Raw genomic sequence first — 18,722 nt, 5'->3', positions numbered from 1 at the left:
ATATTTAGATATTAATAGCATACAATATATTATTTGGATATCTTCAGTAAACAAATTTCATGTGAGTCCAGTCACAAATTTAAAAACACTTTGATGATGCTTGCCGAGCTGACATCCACTCACTCACTATTCCTCTGTGCAGTTAATGCTTACCAAAGTCAAGATGAGAACAAAGAAAGTAGTATGAATTATGACTGAATGTATGTTTATCATGATCTTGATAATAATAATAATAATAATAATTGACTTAAGTGGTATGCTTAAATGCTGGAAAGTAGGTTTGTAGACAAAAAAATAAATTGTGCCTACTTAAGATTTCCATTTAAAATTAATATGTTGTGAATTAATGAATAGTGAAAGAAAAGCAGTTAACAAAACATTTTTATTATAATATTAAAATAATCTCAAACTTGCTTTTTGCTTTGCCAATTTAGCAATTACTTTTAAGGTGATTTTTGTGTAAAACACTGGTGTACTGTAGTACATTATAATAATAATAATAAAAAAACACTCTACTAAATGAAGTGAATCATAATAAACCAGGAGTCAATATGATTCACTTCATTCATTTGCTAGAAACAAACGACAACAGTCATGTTTTGAACTATTGTTCCAGTTTCTGTGACTATTTGGTTGAGGAGAGAAAAGATGAGTTTTGAAGACTTTAAATAATTATTTTCCTAATACTAAGAGCTCATTTCTAAAATAATAGGATCAAAAACATTTAAATTAGGTGTATAATTCTGCATCTTATCAGGTCTCAACACTTAAATATTCACAGTGAAATCCAAGAAGAAGGATTTCATGATAAGCTTTGTGTTTTTGACACTATCTTTGGGCAACTCTACCAGGTGAAGATCAAATATGATGGATGAATCCACATGCTATTAGAAAAAGATTATATAGCATCACCAAATTAACAGAAAAGTACAAAACATCCGTACAATACTTTAACATAAGACTTAAAATAATAACAATAAAAACAAGACATCTAATAATAATGGTATCCGTGTTTTTGACCACTGGGCTCTTGAGCAGCTGCTCAGATCTAATTGTAATGAAGCACGGTGAGTCTTGTGAGGTTCTTTTTACACAATGATGAGGTGCCCATCTATTGTGCTTACATCGGGAAAAAAAGAAAACGAAGAGAAAGTGAGTGAGAGAAAAGAGAGAATAAGAAAAGGCTAAATAACATGAATACTGCACAACATACATCGAATGCCTGGGCACACCATTTCCATGCAAGAAATGTGGTTTTCTGGAACGACACCAGCCCATGCCACCTGATGGACATGGCAAAAATAACATGCTGCAAGGATTTACATGGCAAAGTTCATGTTGAAGATATATGCTTATAAAAGTTAGATCCAACAGTAAGAAAATCATTAACATGTAAACATTGAGTGAGAGCTCAGAGAAGAAAGAGATAACAAGATAAGAAACGATGGAAGAAGTCTACTTTTGAAGTTATATACAACAGTCTATTTGCGACTGGTGATTCGTTAGAATTTTCCTGGTCTGAGGAAGAGGAAGCTGCTCTTCTGTTCTGAGACAGGGTGCAACATCATCAGCTCAATTTTTTGTCTTTCTTTACCCTCATACAACTTCATCCTTCTTTTCACAGTAAGCCAGAAATATGAAGTTCATTCTACAATAAGGCCCTCAGAAAAAAGCTAGCCAGGCATTGAGACAGAGAGAGAAACTGAGACATGATGGAAGTAAACCTGTTTTCAGAACCCTGTCTAACCATGTTGTCCATCTACATCCCCCATAGTGCAAAAAGAAAGGGACAGAAAGGCTGAGGAAAACTTAATCTCACTGAGTGATTGAGAGAGCAATACTGAGATACTGCAAGGCTTACTCCTGGGCCATTTTAGATCTGAGTTTGCACTGGATGTCCTGGGTATGTGTACGGAGGGGGAGTGGGAGATGGCTTGATTCCTCTGGTCTTCATATAGGATAGGAACTGGTCTGGGATTTCAGCAAGAACATCTTTGGCTAGGCTTTCCATGCTAAGGATGTGATTCCCAGTGTGATCAATGTAATCTCTGAATGGAACGAACTGCAAAAGAAAAAGAAAAAAAACAATATTTCATATTTATCTATTTTTTTAAATTTGAAGAAATATGACTCTTCATCTTCATCTTTTTCTTTGTTCAGCCTTGGAACAACATGAAGGTTAGTAAATTATGGAAATTTCCATTTTTGGGTGAACACATTTTTTCAAAAAGACAAAAATAACTTGACAGCAACCTACAATTATAAATAACAAACTATATATATATATATATATATATATATATATATATATATATATATATATATATATAGTTTGTTATTTATAATTATATATATATATATATATATATATATATAATGTCTGTATATATATATAGATGAAAAACACTATTTTCTGTTTCAAACTTTCACATAGCATCTTTAGGATTTAATAACATTAAATATTCAAATCCAGGCTCTGAACTCGGTCAATACTAATCTTATATACAGGCACTGGACTACAAATACATTCATCAGTCATCGCTTCCAACATGAATTCAATGGGTCATCTTGTTAATGCTATAAATTAATTGCAGCAATAAAATACATTTTCATCATGAACAAGAACATGAACAATATCACATTAGACAACAGAAATTCCAAAATTACATTTCAAAAACTTCCAAAAGAGCATTCATCTTTGCCATGTTACATTCATTTAGTTGACAAGTGCTACATGTTGCATTAACAAAACATAAATGGCATTAATAAAAACACTAACACTGACAAGCCACGCAATATCGCGTTCATAATCGGATGCGATTCAACTAATAAACGAGATATAGCGTAGCTTGTCAGTAATCTACGGCACTGTGTATTAAATGCATCTAAATAATTTCCATCTGAAAGTACGTGATGGAGATTTACCAGTACTATTAATCACAGAACCAGCTTTACTAACGAGATGTGCACGACAATCACATGCGAATTATCATGCGGCCCTTGTTTGTTGATCACAAATTACAAAGTAGATGAGGAAAACTAGGATGCCAGGTGTATTCAAAGAGCCGCCATTTCTGTCTAGAGTCCGTGGAATGGTGCGCTGTGAGTAGCTGAGAGGATAAATCGCATTTTGGAAAAAAGGGAGACTGGTGTGTGTTGTGGTTTGGAAAAACAAGGAAGAAAACATTACCTAATAACTCAGCGAATATCGCATTTTACGTCAAATTAAAAATTGACCTTTTAATATCAACCAGATACAATACAGATTGTGGTGGAAACTCAAAAAAAAAAAGGTGTTTATATATATATAAGCAGTAAATAATAATAAAAAAAAAATACATGATACAATGGAAAACACATCTAATAACACATTTAACAACACATATGAAAACATGATTTTGGCAGAACATGTAAAAACTATTACAAAATAAACTTTAGCTTCAGTGTAAAGTAGATTTTATGGTACGTGTATAAACACACTCTTCATGTTGACTTTCATCAAGTGAAAGTAATCTGAAGCAGGTCTCACATTCATCTGCAATTCTGTGAGAATTTGTGTAGCTGAAAATAACAATTAACCTAAAATGAGGGCAGAGCCATCAAATGCTCAGCATGCCAATCAACTCAAATGCCTTTGATACTAAGAGCCAAATTATCCTAAAAGATACGGCAGCTTCTGATAGCACTACACAGCCATTTAGTTTTGAAAGACTGGACTTTTAAGTACATGTTGGCCGCTGGAAGCCAGATCTACTGGAATGTGTGTATGTGAAGGCAAAGCTAACTGAACAAGCCTCCCTAGCCACCTTTGACAGCCGTTCATGCACAATGCCTGTTAACATGCTTCCTAAAGAGCGTGGGGCAATCTACACATAATGATGACTTCCTCGCCAAGAACTATAAGAAAAGCAGAGCACAGAGGAGCATAGAAAGCATTAAGAAATTACATTTTGAGAGAGACTGAGAGAGCTCTGTTCTTTTTTTCATAAAGCAAGCAGAGTTAGGTTAGAACTAAGAATGCTAATATATATGTGCAATTTATCATAGTAATGGGGGATAATGAACATAATTTGCTTGGTTTTATAAACTGAAAATTCAATAACTTATATGATGTATGTTTTTATACCTGGATAAGTTTCACAGCAAAATTTTAGTATCAGCATTTTAGCATATCTTGAGGCTCGTTTACATCAACACATTAGCGTCCACACAACACACAATAAGGTTCTGTGTTTATTATAATAATCTAAATAAACTTTTATTCATTGTCTCAATTCATTTCAGCAACAATCAATACCATTTAAAAATATGGGATTACCATGGTTACTTTTAAAACAATTAATATTTTTATTCAGCAAGTATGCTTGCTATTGTCACGCTGTCTGGTCTCTGTTTCCCTGAGTCTCCACTAGTGGTCTCACTTCCCCATAGGCACCTCACCATAGGCACTACAATTCCCACAAAGCCTTGTCCCTTCATCACAGTAATTGCACTCCTGTTAATTGCACTCAGGTGTCTTCACTTGTTAGTCATTATCCTCCCTATATTAACCAGTCCTTTTCTGTTTGTCTGCATGGAGTCCTTTCTTTCCGTCACCCAGTTTCCTCGCCTTCCGAGTTTCCTCGTCTTCCGAGTTCCAGTTCCTATTCCCGTTCCTGTTCCTTCCCGGTTTGTCTGTTGTTTGGATGTATTTATGGTTTTGACCCCTGCTTGTTGGATTCTGATTTGGATTACCCATTAAAACCCATACTGCGATTGGATCTCTTGTCTCCTGTGTTTCCCTGGGTCTACGACCGTAACAGCTATGCATTAAATTTATAAAAAATCTTAGTAAAGACTTTTATCATGTTACAAAATATTTCTGTTTCCAATAAATGCTGTTCTTTTGCAGTAATACTGTACTATCAGTCTTACAGATTTGAATGTAATTTATAAAGCTCTTATTCTGCTGCATCTATCTGCTGCTTTTGACACTGTCAATCATCAGATCCTTCTGTCTGCCCTCTGTCTACCTTTAGTGATGAATCACTGGGCATCACAGCGATTCTACTTCGCTGGCTTCAATCTTATCTCACTTGTAGGTCTTTCAGGGGTTCCTCGGGGATCAGTTCTTGGACCCCTCTACTTCTCCATATACACTACATCACTGGGTCCCATAATACAGGCACATGGCTTCTCCTACCATTGCTATGCTGATGACACACAGTTCTATCTCTCATTTCAACCAGATGATCCAACGGTAGCTGCACAGATCTCAGGCTGCCTGCCGTACATCACGGCATGGATGAAGGAACATCACCTACAGCTCAACCTGGCAAAGACTGAGCATCTTGTCTTCCCTGCCACTCCAGCTCTACAGCATAATTTCACCATCCAGCTAGGTTTTTCTACAATTACCCAATCAACTTAGGTTAGAAATCTTGGTGTAGTCTTTGATGACCAGCTGACCTACAAAGACCACATTGTAAAGTCGGCTCAATCTTGAATGTCTGCATTGCACAACATCAGAATGATTAGGTCCTTTCTAATGGAGCCTGCTGCACACCTTTTTGTCCAGGCCCTTGTCATTTCTAGGCTGGACTACTGCAATGGTCTTCTGGCTGGAGTTCCATTAAGCACTATCAAACCTCTACAAATGATTCAGAATGCAGCGGCTTGACTGGTCTTCAACTAGCCCAAAAGAGCCCAAGAAGTCTGAGATCCTCTAGTGAGCGACACCTCGTGGTACTATCACAGAGAGGCTCAAAACCACTTTCCAGAACATTCTCGTTCACCATTCCTGGCTGGTGAAATGATCTTCCCAGCCCTATCCGTAATGCTGAATTCCCGTGAATTTTTCAGGTGACAGCTGAAAACTCATCCCTTTTGACACTACTTGACTTTGTCCTAAATTATGATAATTATGTAAAAAAAAAAAAAAAAAAAAAACTTTGTCAGTCTCTTTATTCATTCCTTCTCTTTCTAACTTGTAGTTATTTGAACAATGCCTTGGTATTACGATCACTTCCTTTGTCTGTTTGCCTCTTTAAGAAGAATCGCTTATGTATTCCCTAATTGTAAGTCGCTTTGGATAAAAGTGTCTGCAAAATGACTAAATGTAAATGTATTTATGAGATCATACAAACTGATTATAAGTATAAAGCATTATACACATTATAATGTGTTAAGGATACCATTGTATATATAATACATTACTATGCATTACATATACAGATGCTTGTTAAATTACATGACTACTGTCAAATTTTTGTAGCTTGATTTAAAAAGTAAATTTCTGAAACTTTTTGGTCATTTGTGTGCCATTAGAACAAATAACTGAACAATAAATTATTGTACATTTACTTACAAACACATGTAACTTGCAAGATGTCCATAACCTCTATAGTTGTTTCTGTATTACTGATGAAGGATAAATACTTTAGCTGTGTTATTGTACCTGTACGATATCTCTCTCAGCATTTCTGCCTCTCGATGAGATTCTGACTTCATCACCATCCAGCTCGATCATGGCTGAGGACACACAACAGATAAGAAACACACATGACTGGAGATATGAAAACATGAGTAAGTTTAGCATTTGAGTGACTACAATTGTGTGTGTTTGAGCATTTTGGACTCATTTCATTATTCCTTAATTAACCCATTGGCATTACTGTCAGTGCAACGGGGAAATGGCAGGCTCATTTACTCTGCAGTAGTAAACAATCCTTTTATCCGCTCAAGTTAAAGGCCTGAGCGTCACTATAAAACACACATCACATCTTGGGTGTAAAGGGGATGTGTTGTGTAGATAAAATGACTTTTAAAATAGGTCAAAAATGTGGATAAAAAGAGAATATAAGAAATATGAAATCTGTAAGAGCAAAATAAATAAATAAATAACCCTTCTCACCATCAAACTCGGCTGGTCCAACTCCAACAATAATAATTGACATGGGAAGACATGCAGCCTGGAATTATGAAAGAAAGAAAAAAACCTATGTCATCAAATTGACGACCATGTCATTTTTTTTTTTTTTTTGTCTGATCGAAAAAACAACAACAACATGTTTTTCAGTTTAAACCTGTTTTTTTTGTCTAAAAGCAAATAACAGAATAGAATATAATCTTTTTTCTTCAGTTATTCTCATAGTAAATGTAATTAGCTAATTTAGCTTTTATTTATGGTGAAATAACATTAGTACATTTGTGTTCTGGTAAATACATTAGACATACAGTATATTTACATATAAAATATATTTATTTTTATATTTTCACGTTTTAATTGGTAATGTAAATAATAATTTATTAAATAGTATTATGTTTATATATTTATTTATATTTACAATATACTATAAAAATCACATAAATAAGTGCATTTGTTCTTAATTTTTAACTGCCAAAATAAATATTTATGGTCCACACAGTTCTCAAAAATAAATCCAAAAAGGGTTTACAAACTGCTGCCTTAGATGTTCCTATGATGTCATAGATAAGCATTTTAAATGTAATTAGGGGACAATTCCTTTAAGTTTTTATAATGTCATTGGATAAACATTTTATGATCTCATAGGAAACCTTTCTAAGTTCAGTCTAGATTGTGAAAAAGTAAAAACCCACTACAAAGCTAATTAAAGTTGATTATTGACTATTGAGTTAATCTATTTTATAAATGGTTACATAGCTAAAATCTACATGAACATTCAATGTAGTTTAGTAGACAGGACACCTACATTAACAATGGACTCCTTTGTCTGAGCCATATCTGATATCACTCCATCTGTGATGATGAGGAGGATGAAGTACTGTGATCCGTCCTTTACAGGGGCAGCGTATCTGCATGAGAGAGTACATTGTTACATTATTAAACATCTCATTCCTGGAGGTTATACAGCCAAAGCCTCTGGATTATGATAGAATTTCACTGTATTACTACACTGTCTGGATTCCTAATTATTTTAATCAGCTTATGAGGTAAATAAAATAACCTGAGGCATTAATAACTTTGGAGACCAAAGCAAATACATTCTGCACAGTTCATTTATTACAACAATACAAAAAAAAAGCCAATTAAAAGTTTAATTATTTTCTGAATGCATCATTGATATATTAGTCTCTTTTTTACCCACACACTGTACCGAAGGGTGTAGTTGTTCAGAGCACTGATACTTGACACCCTTTACTAGCCTCCTCCAACTCATTGTGATTTGGTTTCAAGCTAATCTGTAGTGAAATATCCACTACAGACCTCTGGGTAAGGAGAAGGGATGAAATGGTATCGGTATAAGTTTACCAGCCTCTGCTTCCTCAGATTGGCTTTGGTGGATTAAAGCTTTTAAAACCTAATGTTCCATTGAGTATTTCAAAGATGCTGTACACAGTAATGCTCAAAACAATTCTTCCCTTGTCAGTGAAAATGTGCAAATTTAAAAATTCACTAGTGGACACAATTGCATTTTGTCAAGTCAAGTCACCTTTATTTATATAGCGCTTTAAACAAAATACATTGCGTCAAAGCAACTGAACAACATTCATTAGGAAAACAGTGTGTCAATAATGCAAAATGACAGTTAAAGGCAGTTCATCATTGAATTCAGTGATGTCATCTCTGTTCAGTTTAAATAGTGTCTGTGCATTTATTTGCAATCAAGTCAACGATATTGCTGTAGATGAAGTGTCCCCAACTAAACAAGCCAGAGGCGACAGCGGCAAGGAACCGAAACTCCAACGGTGACAGAATGAAAGAAACCAGGCTCAGTTGAGGGGCCAGTTCTCCTCTGACCAGACGAAACCAGTAGTTCAATTCCAGGCTGCAGCAAAGTCAGATTTTGCAGAAGAATCATCTGTTTCCTGTGGTCTTGTCCTGGTGGTCATCTGAGACAGGGGATCTGTATCTGGGGCTCTAGTTGTCCTGGTCTCTGCTGTCTTTCAGGGATGTAGAGGTCCTTTCTAGGTTCTGATCCACCATCTGGTCTGGATACGTACTGGATCCGGGTGACTGCAGTGACCCTCTGATCTGGATACAGACTGGATCTGTTGGCTACGGTGATCTCGGAATAAGAGATAAACAGACTAATATTAGCGTAGATGCCATTCTTCTAATGATGTAGCAAGTACATCGGGTGGTATGGGAAGTGTTCCCGGTTCCGGTTTACCTAATTAATGGAGCCTAAAAAATCCTTTAACGGATTTGGATATTAAAAGCATATTGGTATGTTATGTGTAAGCCAGGTTAAAGAGATGGGTCTTTAATCTAGATTTAAACTGCAAGAGTGTGTCTGCCTCCCGAACAATGTTAGGTAGGTTATTCCAGAGTTTAGGCAACAAATAGGAAAAGGATCTGCCGCCCGCAGTTGATTTTGATATTCTAGGTATTATCAAATTGCCTTAGATTTGAGAACGTAGCAGACGTAGAGGATTATAATGTAAAAGGAGCTCATTCAAATACTGAGGTGCTAAACCATTCAGAGCTTTATAAGTAATAAGCAATATTTTAAAATCTATATGATGTTTGATAGGGAGCCAGTGCAGTGTTGACAAGACCGGGCTAATATGGTCATAACTTCTGGTTCTAGTAAGAACTCTTGCTGCTGCATTTTGGACTAGCTGTAGTTTGTTTACTAAGGGTGCAGAACAACCACCCAATAAAGCATTACAATAATCTAACCTTGAGGTCATAAATGCATGGATTAACATTCCTGCATTTGACATTGAGAGCATAGGCCGTAATTTAGATATATTTTTGAGATGGAAAAATTGAGTTTTACAAATGCTAGAAACGTGGCTTTCTAAGAAAAGATTGCGATCAAATAGCACACCTAGGTTCCTAACTGATGAAGAAGAATTGACAGAGCAGCCATCAAGTCTTAGACAGTGTTCTAGGTTATTACATGCAGAGTTTTAAGGGTCCTATAATTAACACCTCTGTTTTTTTCAGAATGTAGCAGTAAGAAATTACTCGTCATCCAGTTTTTTATATCGACTATGCATTCCATTAGTTTTTCAAATTGGTGTGTTTCACCGGGACGCGAAGAAATCTAGAGCTGAGTATCATCAGCATAACAGTGAAAGCTAACAACATGTTTCCTGACGATATCTTCCAAGGGTAACATAAAAAGCATGAAGAGTAGCGGCCCTAGTACTGAGCCTTGTGGTACTCCATACTGTACTTGTGATCAATATGATACATCTTCATTCACTGCTACGGACTGATGGCGGTCATATAAGTACGATTTAAACCATGCTAATGCACTTCCATTAATGCCAACAAAGTGTTCAAGTCTATGCAAAAGAATGTTGTGGTCAATTGTGTCAAACGCAGCACTAAGATCCAATAAAACTAATAGAGAGATACACCCACGATCAGATGATAAGAGCAGATCATTTGTAACTAAGGAGAGCAGTCTCAGTACTATGATACGGTCTAAATCTGACTGGAAATACTCACATATACCATTTTTCTCTAAGAAGGAATATAATTGTAAGGATACCACCTTTTCTAGTATCTTGGACAGAAAAGGGAGATTCGAGACTGGTCTATAATTAACTAGTTCTTTGGGGTCAAGTTGTGTTTTTTTGATGAGAGGCTTAATAACAGCCAGTTTGAAGGTTTTGGGGACATATACTAATGACAATGAGGAATTAATAATAGTCAGAAGAGGATCTATGACTTCTGGAAGCACCTCTTTTAGGAGCTTAGATGGTAAAGGGTCTAACATACAAGTTGTTGGTTTAGATGATTTAACAAGTTTATACAATTCTTCCTCTCCTATAGTAGAGAATGAGTCGAACTGTTCCTCAGGGGGTCTATAGTGCACTGTCTGATGCGATACTGTAGCTGACGGCTGAATGGTTGCAATTTTATCTCTAATAGTATCGATTTTAGAAGTAAAGTAGTTCATAAAGTCATTACTGCTGTGGTGTTGGGAAATGTCAACACTTGTTGAGGCTCTATTTTTTTTTAGTTAATTTAGCCACTGTATTGAATAAATACCTTGGGTTATGTTTGTTTTCTTCTAAAAGAGAAGAAAAGTAATCGGATCTAGCAGTTTTTAATGCTTTTCTGTAGGATAGGTTACTTTCCCGCCAAGCAATACGAAATACCTCTAGTTTTGTTTTCCTCCAGCTGTGCTCCATTTTAACCTTTCTTAAGCGTAAAGGAGCAACTGTATTTAAAGTGCTAGAAAAGAGAGAGTCCATAGTTTCTGTTACATCATCAAGTTGTTCTGAGGTTTTGGATATCCTAAGGAATTTGGATACATCAGGACGATAACTTAAAAAGCAGTCTTTTGTGGTAGAAGTGATGGTTCTTCCATACTTGTAACAAGAAGTAGAATTTACAATTTTGGCTATATGAAGTTTGCACAAAACTAAATAATGATCTGAGATATCATCACTTGGCTGCGTAATTTCAACACTATCAACATCAATTCCATGTGACAGTATTAAATCTAGAGTATGATTTCTACAATGAGTAGGTCCTGAAATGTGTTGTCTAACCCCAATAGAGTTCAGAATGTCTATAAATGCTGATCGCAATGCATCTTTTTCATTATCACCATGGATATTAAAATCACCAACTATTAAAACTTTATCTGCAGCTAGAACTAACTCGGATGTAAAATCACCAAACTCTTTAATAAAGTCTGTATGGTGCCCTGGTGGCCTGTATACAGTAGCCAGTACAAACATAACAGGGGATTTATGATTAACATTTGTTTCTCTGGATAATATTACATGAAGCACCATTACTTCAAACGAGTTATACTTGAAGCCTGCCCTCTGAGAAATCCTGAAAATGTTGTTATAAATTGAAGCAACACCTCCCCCTTTGCCTTTTAGACACGGCTCATGTTTATAACAGTAATCTTGGGGGGGTGGACTCATTTAAAATAATGTAATCATCAGGTTTTAGCCAGGTTTCTGTCAAAAAAAGCACATACAGATTATGATCAGTGATCATATTATTTACAAAAAGTGTTTTCGTAGAAAGGGATCTGATATTCAATAAGCCAAGCTTTATGAAGTGAAGTGACATTCAGCCAAGTATGGTGACCCATACTCAGAATTTGTACTGTGCATTTAACCCATCCGAAGTGCACACACACAGAGCAGTGAACACACACACACACTGTGAACACACACCCGGAGCAGTGGGCAGCCATTTATGTTGCGGCGCCCGGGGAGCAGTTGGGGGTTCCGTGCCTTGCTCAAGGGCACCTAAGTCGTGGTATTGAAGGTGGAGAGAGAACTGTACATGCACTCCCCCCACCCACAATTCCTGCCGGCCCGGGACTCGAACTCACAACCTTTCGATTGGGAGTCCGACTCTCTAACCATTAGGCCACGACTTTATCATTTGTTTATCCATATTGCATCTGTTTTTTATTTGTTGAACCTCAATTAAATTGTTAATCATAACTTGGTTTGGACGTTTTTTTGTATTTTATAGTTCGGGGAACAGACACAGTCTCTATAGTGTGATATCTAGGTGAAAGAGTCTCTATATGCTGAGAATTAACTGACCTCTGTGACGTGAGGCAGCTAGCAGACGGTCGGTTTAGCCAGTCTGTCTGCTTCCTGACCTGGGCCCCAGTTAGTCAAGTATAAACACTAAGACTATCTAGAGAGAAGAGTGGCGCCACCCCAGGAGGGATGAAGACCATCTCTTTTCAACAGGTCAGGTCTGCCCCAAAAGCTCGTCCAATTGTCTATGAAACCTATGTTATTCTGTGGGCACCACTTAGACATCCAGCCATTGAGTGATGACAATCTGCTATGCATCTCGTCACCACGGTAAGCAGGGAGGGGACCAGAGCATATTACAGTGTCTGACATCATGCTTGCAAGTTCACACACCTCTTTAATGTTATTTTTAGCGATCTCCGACTGGCGAAGTCGAACATCATTAGCGCCGGCATGAATAACAATCTTACTGTATTTACGTTTAGCATTAGCCAGCACTTTTAAATTTGCCAAGATGTCAGGCGCTCTGGCTCCCGGTAAACATTTGACTATGGTGGCTGGTATTCACGTTCCGTACAATAGAATCACCAATAACTAGAGCACTTTCATCAGGTTTCTCAGTGGGTGTATCACTGAGTGGGGAGAACCTGTTTAATGTTTTGATCGGAACAGAAGAGCTGTGTTTTGACCCACAACTACGCTGCCTCACTGTCACCCAGTTGCCCTGCTGCAGGGGCTCTGTTGCTGTTTTGTGAATTGTGCAACTATGTCTCACTGTAAAAACAATTAATTCAAACTGAATATATGTCATAAAACTCAATTCATGCTGTTCATTATTATCAAAGCTCCAGAAGTAGAAAACATCAAAAACACAATATTGCTGTTATAGTGTAATATTAATATGTCATTAACAAATAATATGTATTTCCACCATTCTCTTATGCTGTCACAAAATATTTGACTATTTGAAAGTGAAGTGACGTACGGCCAAGTATGGTGACCCATACTCAGAATTAGTGCTCTGCATTTAACCCATCCAAAGTGCACACAGACAGCAGTGAACACACATTTACATTACATTTACATTTATTCATTAAGCAGACGCTTTTATCCAAAGCGACTTACAGATGAGGACAGTGGAAGCAATCAAAAACAACAAAAAGAGCAATGATATATAAGTGCTATAACCAGTCTCATTAGAGACAGACACACACACACACACAGTGAACACACACCCGGAGCAGTGGGCAGCCATTTATGCTGCGGTGCCCGGGGAGAAGTTGGGGGTTCGATGTCTTGCTCAAGGGCACCTAAATTGTGGTATTGCTGGCCCGAGACTAGAACCCACAACCTTAGGGTTAGGAGTCAAATTCTCCAACAACTAGGCCACGACTTTCCCCAAGAAGTCCCCAAAATAAACTGTTTGTCTTTAGAAATCATGTAGAACAGAACGAAATTATTGTAATATAAATTAGATTCATTCACATCAAATGTGCCAATTAAAATAAATATTTTTAAACACATTAATTTAATATGAAAATAATCATACAAGCAATACATTACTGAATGAATTAATAAATTATGGTAATACTTTATTTTATGGTTTCCTTGTTGCAGTGTAATTTTTACATTTAAGTACTGAGTGATAATCGATAACTTTGTGTACTTAATATATGGTTAGGGTTAGGATGAGGGTTTAGTTTAGGGTTAGTTGCATGTAATTATACATAATTTATTGTTATTAAGCTGGTCTGCATTTTAAATCTCAAATTAATAATTGCTTATATGAATATTTATAGAAGTCTATGAATACAAAAGGCTAGATCACACTGCCTCAGTAAACAGCAACAACCAACAGCTGTAATGTGATGGAAAGGAAACTGACATAATCTGATTTTATTGTTAACTGTTCTCATTGCTAGGATGTGCTAGGCTTAAACTACTTTGGTGGAGTCAATTACAAATAATCACACTGGTTTGTAGTAAAGCATTTAATTTCAATATCATGTTTTAGATTCAGCTTCATATATAGATATATTTATTATAAATTCTGAATATCTGCAGGATTTTTCAAATCAAATGTAAGATTTGTTTTAGACCTTTTTAAGACCTGCACGAATAAAAGTAATACCATATATACAGTTCAATTACAGGTTTTTAGCAAAAAGTTTTCAGCGCACATTTCAGACTTCAAGCCATTTTAAGAAGTCAAGTCAATTTAAGTCAAGTCAAGTCACCTTTATTTATATAGTGCTTTAAACAAAATACATTGCGTCAAAGCAACTGAACAGCATTCATTAGGAAAACAGTGTGTCAATAATGCAAAATGACAGTTAAAGGCAGTTAATCATTGAATTCAGTGATGTCATCAGTTTAAATAGTGTCTGTGCATTTATTTGCAATCAAGTCAATGATATCGCTTTAGATGAAGTGACCCCAAAAGGAAAGTGATGAGTCAAAAAGAATAAATTATTACATTCATTAAAACAATTACTACCAATGAATTATATTAATTTAATAACAAATAAATATATATTAATGTCTTAATTGTTTATATTCTTAAAATGCATTAGCATTAGCTTCTTGTCGAGTCACCAATTCACATTTACAAATGAGTGTTTGCTGCGTAAAAATATGGGTTGATATTCGCAATGGTTCACACCACAACAGCAGAAAATAATCTGAATCTGAACCTGATTCTGAAAATGCAGATTGATTCTCTGCCAGAAGGAGGCGCTTTTGGTATGGAAGAATATAGCATTTTCCATGATAATGGCTGCATAGTGCAGCAGCTGACATGCAGTGTCCATATTTAATCAATGAAATCATAGCCTTTCTTAAGTTTAATTTTCACATTAAGCTAAATTGCAATTCTTGTCTTTCCGTCCCCAAATTTAAGGCCTCTTGAAATCATAATTAAGACTTTGTTGTACCATTTAAGGCCTTTTATGGTCTTAAATTTATTAATAACTAACTTAATTTAAGAAACTGATGGGATCAAAGTGCATGGTTATCAGAAGAGTTCAGCTGGACAGTAAGAAAATCACAGAGTGTCTTCGATATTGCTTCAATGCAAAGGAAACTAGCACTCTATTATTTGTTGCGTAATGAAGGTTATAGTCAAGTAAGCTAGGTATGCACAATTAGGCTGTATTTAATATATCATGATCTGAATAAATTAACTTCCCCAAGAATTCAATGAGTTCAGAAAAGAGACCTGACAAATTGACTAGCCATCAGACAATGCGAACCACCACAGCAGATTCTTACATGCATTTGGCAGGTGTTAATTGCAAACCCTGGTTGGGATGCATGCAAAATGCCTATATTTCACACACACACACACACACACACACACACACACACACACACACACATATATATATCCCCATCAGGGAATTTGAGCAGCATCAATACGCTTCAATGCTTTGTGAACGTTTGGAATCATTCCAATGGAGAAGCGAGACATCACGAGCAGGGGTGACGTGTGATGTGAGCAACCAGAAAGCTTAAAAGTGTGCTTGGCACACTGCATGTTAGCTTCTGCTCTTCTGTAAACGTGTTGTGGTGTGTATGTTGTATTTGCAAAAGCAGTCAGTAAGCTACTATCTGTAAGTAAACAAGCAAAATGTCAAAGTCTAAAGAAAAGTAAAGCAAAATGTTGAGCGGACGGTGCTATAAATTGTGTGGTCCTCCCTGGCCTCGTTATCTTACAGATGGTGATACATGTGATCTTTGAGTCATCTGTTTGGGAGTGAAGCATGCATGGTCAACTCTTGAACTCTCTGAAAGTCCTGATTGAGAGAAGCTGCTGTTGCATGTGCTCCACTCCCGCCTGGCTCTCTTTGATGAGAGCAGCCAAGCTCGCGATCCTTCGGCTCTGATCCTACTGTTGCCGAGGCAAAGCGCAGACTGTTGCCATGAGTAACCCAAGTGAATTTAGCAGAGGGATCCGAGACAGGCTTGTCCTTATATCGGTCCTCATCTGTTAGAGCTGTGGCTCCCTCTCAGGGTTCAGAAGCATGCTTCCCCCCACAGAGAGAGCCAGCTGTTTCATCTCTGTTCCTCTGAGGAGGTTGATGTGATGAACATCAATATTGAGGAGACCGTGGACTTAATACCACAGTCCCTCGTGTATGAGTAATTCATGGAGATTGTCACTCATGCTGTAGCCAAATTCAAAATCGATTGAACAGCGGACAAGAAAAAAAAAAGTAAGTTACAAACGCTGCCTGCGAGTTAGATCGCAACCTCCATGCCAGGGCCATAGACCATATTCATCCCGGTTCTACAGCCCAACTGTTAGGAACTATGCCAACATTGTTGGGCTGAATAAGCAGGAATGTGGAGCAATGCCGAGGGTGGAAAAGGTGCTCCACTCCTGGATGCTCCGCACCCGCCTTCTGGCCTCTTTCGTGACACTTTCAATACTTTTGTAAGAAGGCTGTCGCCAGAGGTTTCAGGAGGCAAGAGAGCAGGCAGCAGCATTCCAGCGCTACCTCCCTTGCTACTCCCTTGGTCCCGGGGCTGTTGAGTAGGAGCATCCTCATCCCGGCAAGCACACAACCAGAGCATCGCAGAAAGAGGTTTGGGGGGGGGGGGGTGTGCGCGGGGCTTTGTGTCCAGTCATAGATCTGAATCTGCTGACCTGCGTATGAGAGTCTTTGTGAAGGCCATCATCTCATGTGGCACATACATTGCCTGGAGATGCTGACTGTGCATTGAAAAACTTCCTTCCAGACCTGATCTATTTGTGTTGCAGTTAACGACTCACTGTCCACTCTGGTTCTCCTCACACATCCAGCTCTGCTTGGGCTGGAAGCTGTGGTGTAGATGTGGCCGAAGCTTCATCTGTATGCTTTTCAGCCGATCGCTCTTATCCCACAGTGCTGCAAACGAACTGTCCTCCTCCCTTCCAGGAAGCTGACCAGGAGAAGCTAAATCTGCTCTGTCCAGTGTGTGCATTGGACGCTTACATCCACAGAGCTTCCCTGTGGAGTAAGGCAGGTCGGTTGTTTGTTTGCTTTGGTCCACCTAAGAAGGGCTTTCTGGCAACCAAGCAGACCCTGAGCAGGTGGGTGGTCGAGGCCATTGCACTTGCTTACGAGTCCTCTGGCCTCCTGTCACCTATGAGGGTCAGAGCCAACTTGACCTGGAGTATGGCAGCCTCCAAGGCCTTATTCTTGGATGCTTCCCTGCAGGACATTTGTGATACGGCAGGCTAGTCCACTCCGCACACATTTGTTCAGATTTATAACCTGGACCTGACCGCTACCCCAAGATCCCAAGTCCTCTCGTCTTGGATGTGCTCACCTGATACACACCAGACAGGGAATTGTTAGTATGGCACAGTGGGCACAATAACGAATATTTTCAAAAAAAAAAAACAATTCAAAGCTCTTTACATTTAGTGCATGTGATTTATCAACACCTAGTACATCTTAAAAGACCAGGCCACAGACCAGGCAACATTTTTCCAGTCTTCAACTGTCCAATTTTGGTGAGCTTGTGCAAATTGTAGCCTCTTTTTCCTATTTGTAGTGGAGACAAGTGGTACCCGGTGCGGTCTTCTGCTGTTGTAGCCCATCAGCCTCAAGGTTGTGTGTGTTGTGGCTTCACAAATGCTTTGCTGCATACCTCGGTTGTAACGAGTGGTTATTTCAGTCAAAGTTGCTCTTCTACATTTTACATTTACATTTAATCATTTAGCAGACGCTTTTATCCAAAGCGACTTACAAATGAGAACAACAGAAGCAGTCAGGTCAACAAGAGAACAACAACAGTATACAAGTGCCATGACAAGTCTCAGTTAGTCTAGTATAGAACGCATAGGTAGGTTTTTTTTTTTTTTTTTTTTTATTAAATTAAAAGACAAGAAAAGGAAAAGGGCTGTAAAAAAGTGCTGTCTTCTATCAGCTTGAATCAGTCTGCCCATTCTCCTCTGACCTCTAGCATCAACAAGGCATTTTCACCCACAGGACTGCCGCATATTGGATGTTTTTCCCTTTTCACACCATTCTTTGTAAACCCTAGAAATGGTTGTGCGTGAAAATCCCAGTAACTAAGCAGATTGTTAAATACTCAGGCCCGTCTGGCACCAACAATCATACCACGCTCAAAATTGCTTAAATCACTTTTCTTTCCCATTCTGACATTCAGTTTGGAGTTCAGGAGATTGTCTTGACCAGGACCACACCCCTAAATGCATTGAAGCAAATGCCATGTGATTGGTTGATTAGATAATTGCATTAATGAGAAACTGAACAGGTGTTCCAAAT

At 37.7% G+C, this 18,722-nt stretch overlaps 1 protein-coding gene across 1 annotated transcript in view; it reads right to left on the bottom strand.

Annotated features, from left to right (window-relative positions):
• Positions 1-528: 528 nt before the first annotated feature.
• The window catches only part of LOC132099089 (copine-8-like), a 230,629-nt gene continuing 212,435 nt past the window's right edge, over positions 529-18,722 (bottom strand). The window contains exons 17-20 of the mRNA XM_059505532.1: positions 7,713-7,815; positions 6,893-6,950; positions 6,437-6,510; positions 529-2,062 (exon numbers count right to left, since the gene is read on the bottom strand). Of these exons, the coding sequence (XP_059361515.1) occupies positions 1,874-2,062; positions 6,437-6,510; positions 6,893-6,950; positions 7,713-7,815 (424 nt within the window). The 3' untranslated portion in view covers positions 529-1,873. The remainder of the gene's footprint in view (positions 2,063-6,436; positions 6,511-6,892; positions 6,951-7,712; positions 7,816-18,722) is intronic.

This window comes from Carassius carassius, chromosome 22, assembly GCF_963082965.1.
Source record: "Carassius carassius chromosome 22, fCarCar2.1, whole genome shotgun sequence".
In the NCBI taxonomy this organism is placed as follows: domain Eukaryota; kingdom Metazoa; phylum Chordata; class Actinopteri; order Cypriniformes; family Cyprinidae; genus Carassius; species Carassius carassius.
The sequence above is the reverse complement of the archived record's forward strand: the minus strand, read 5'-3'. Positions and strand labels throughout refer to the sequence as shown.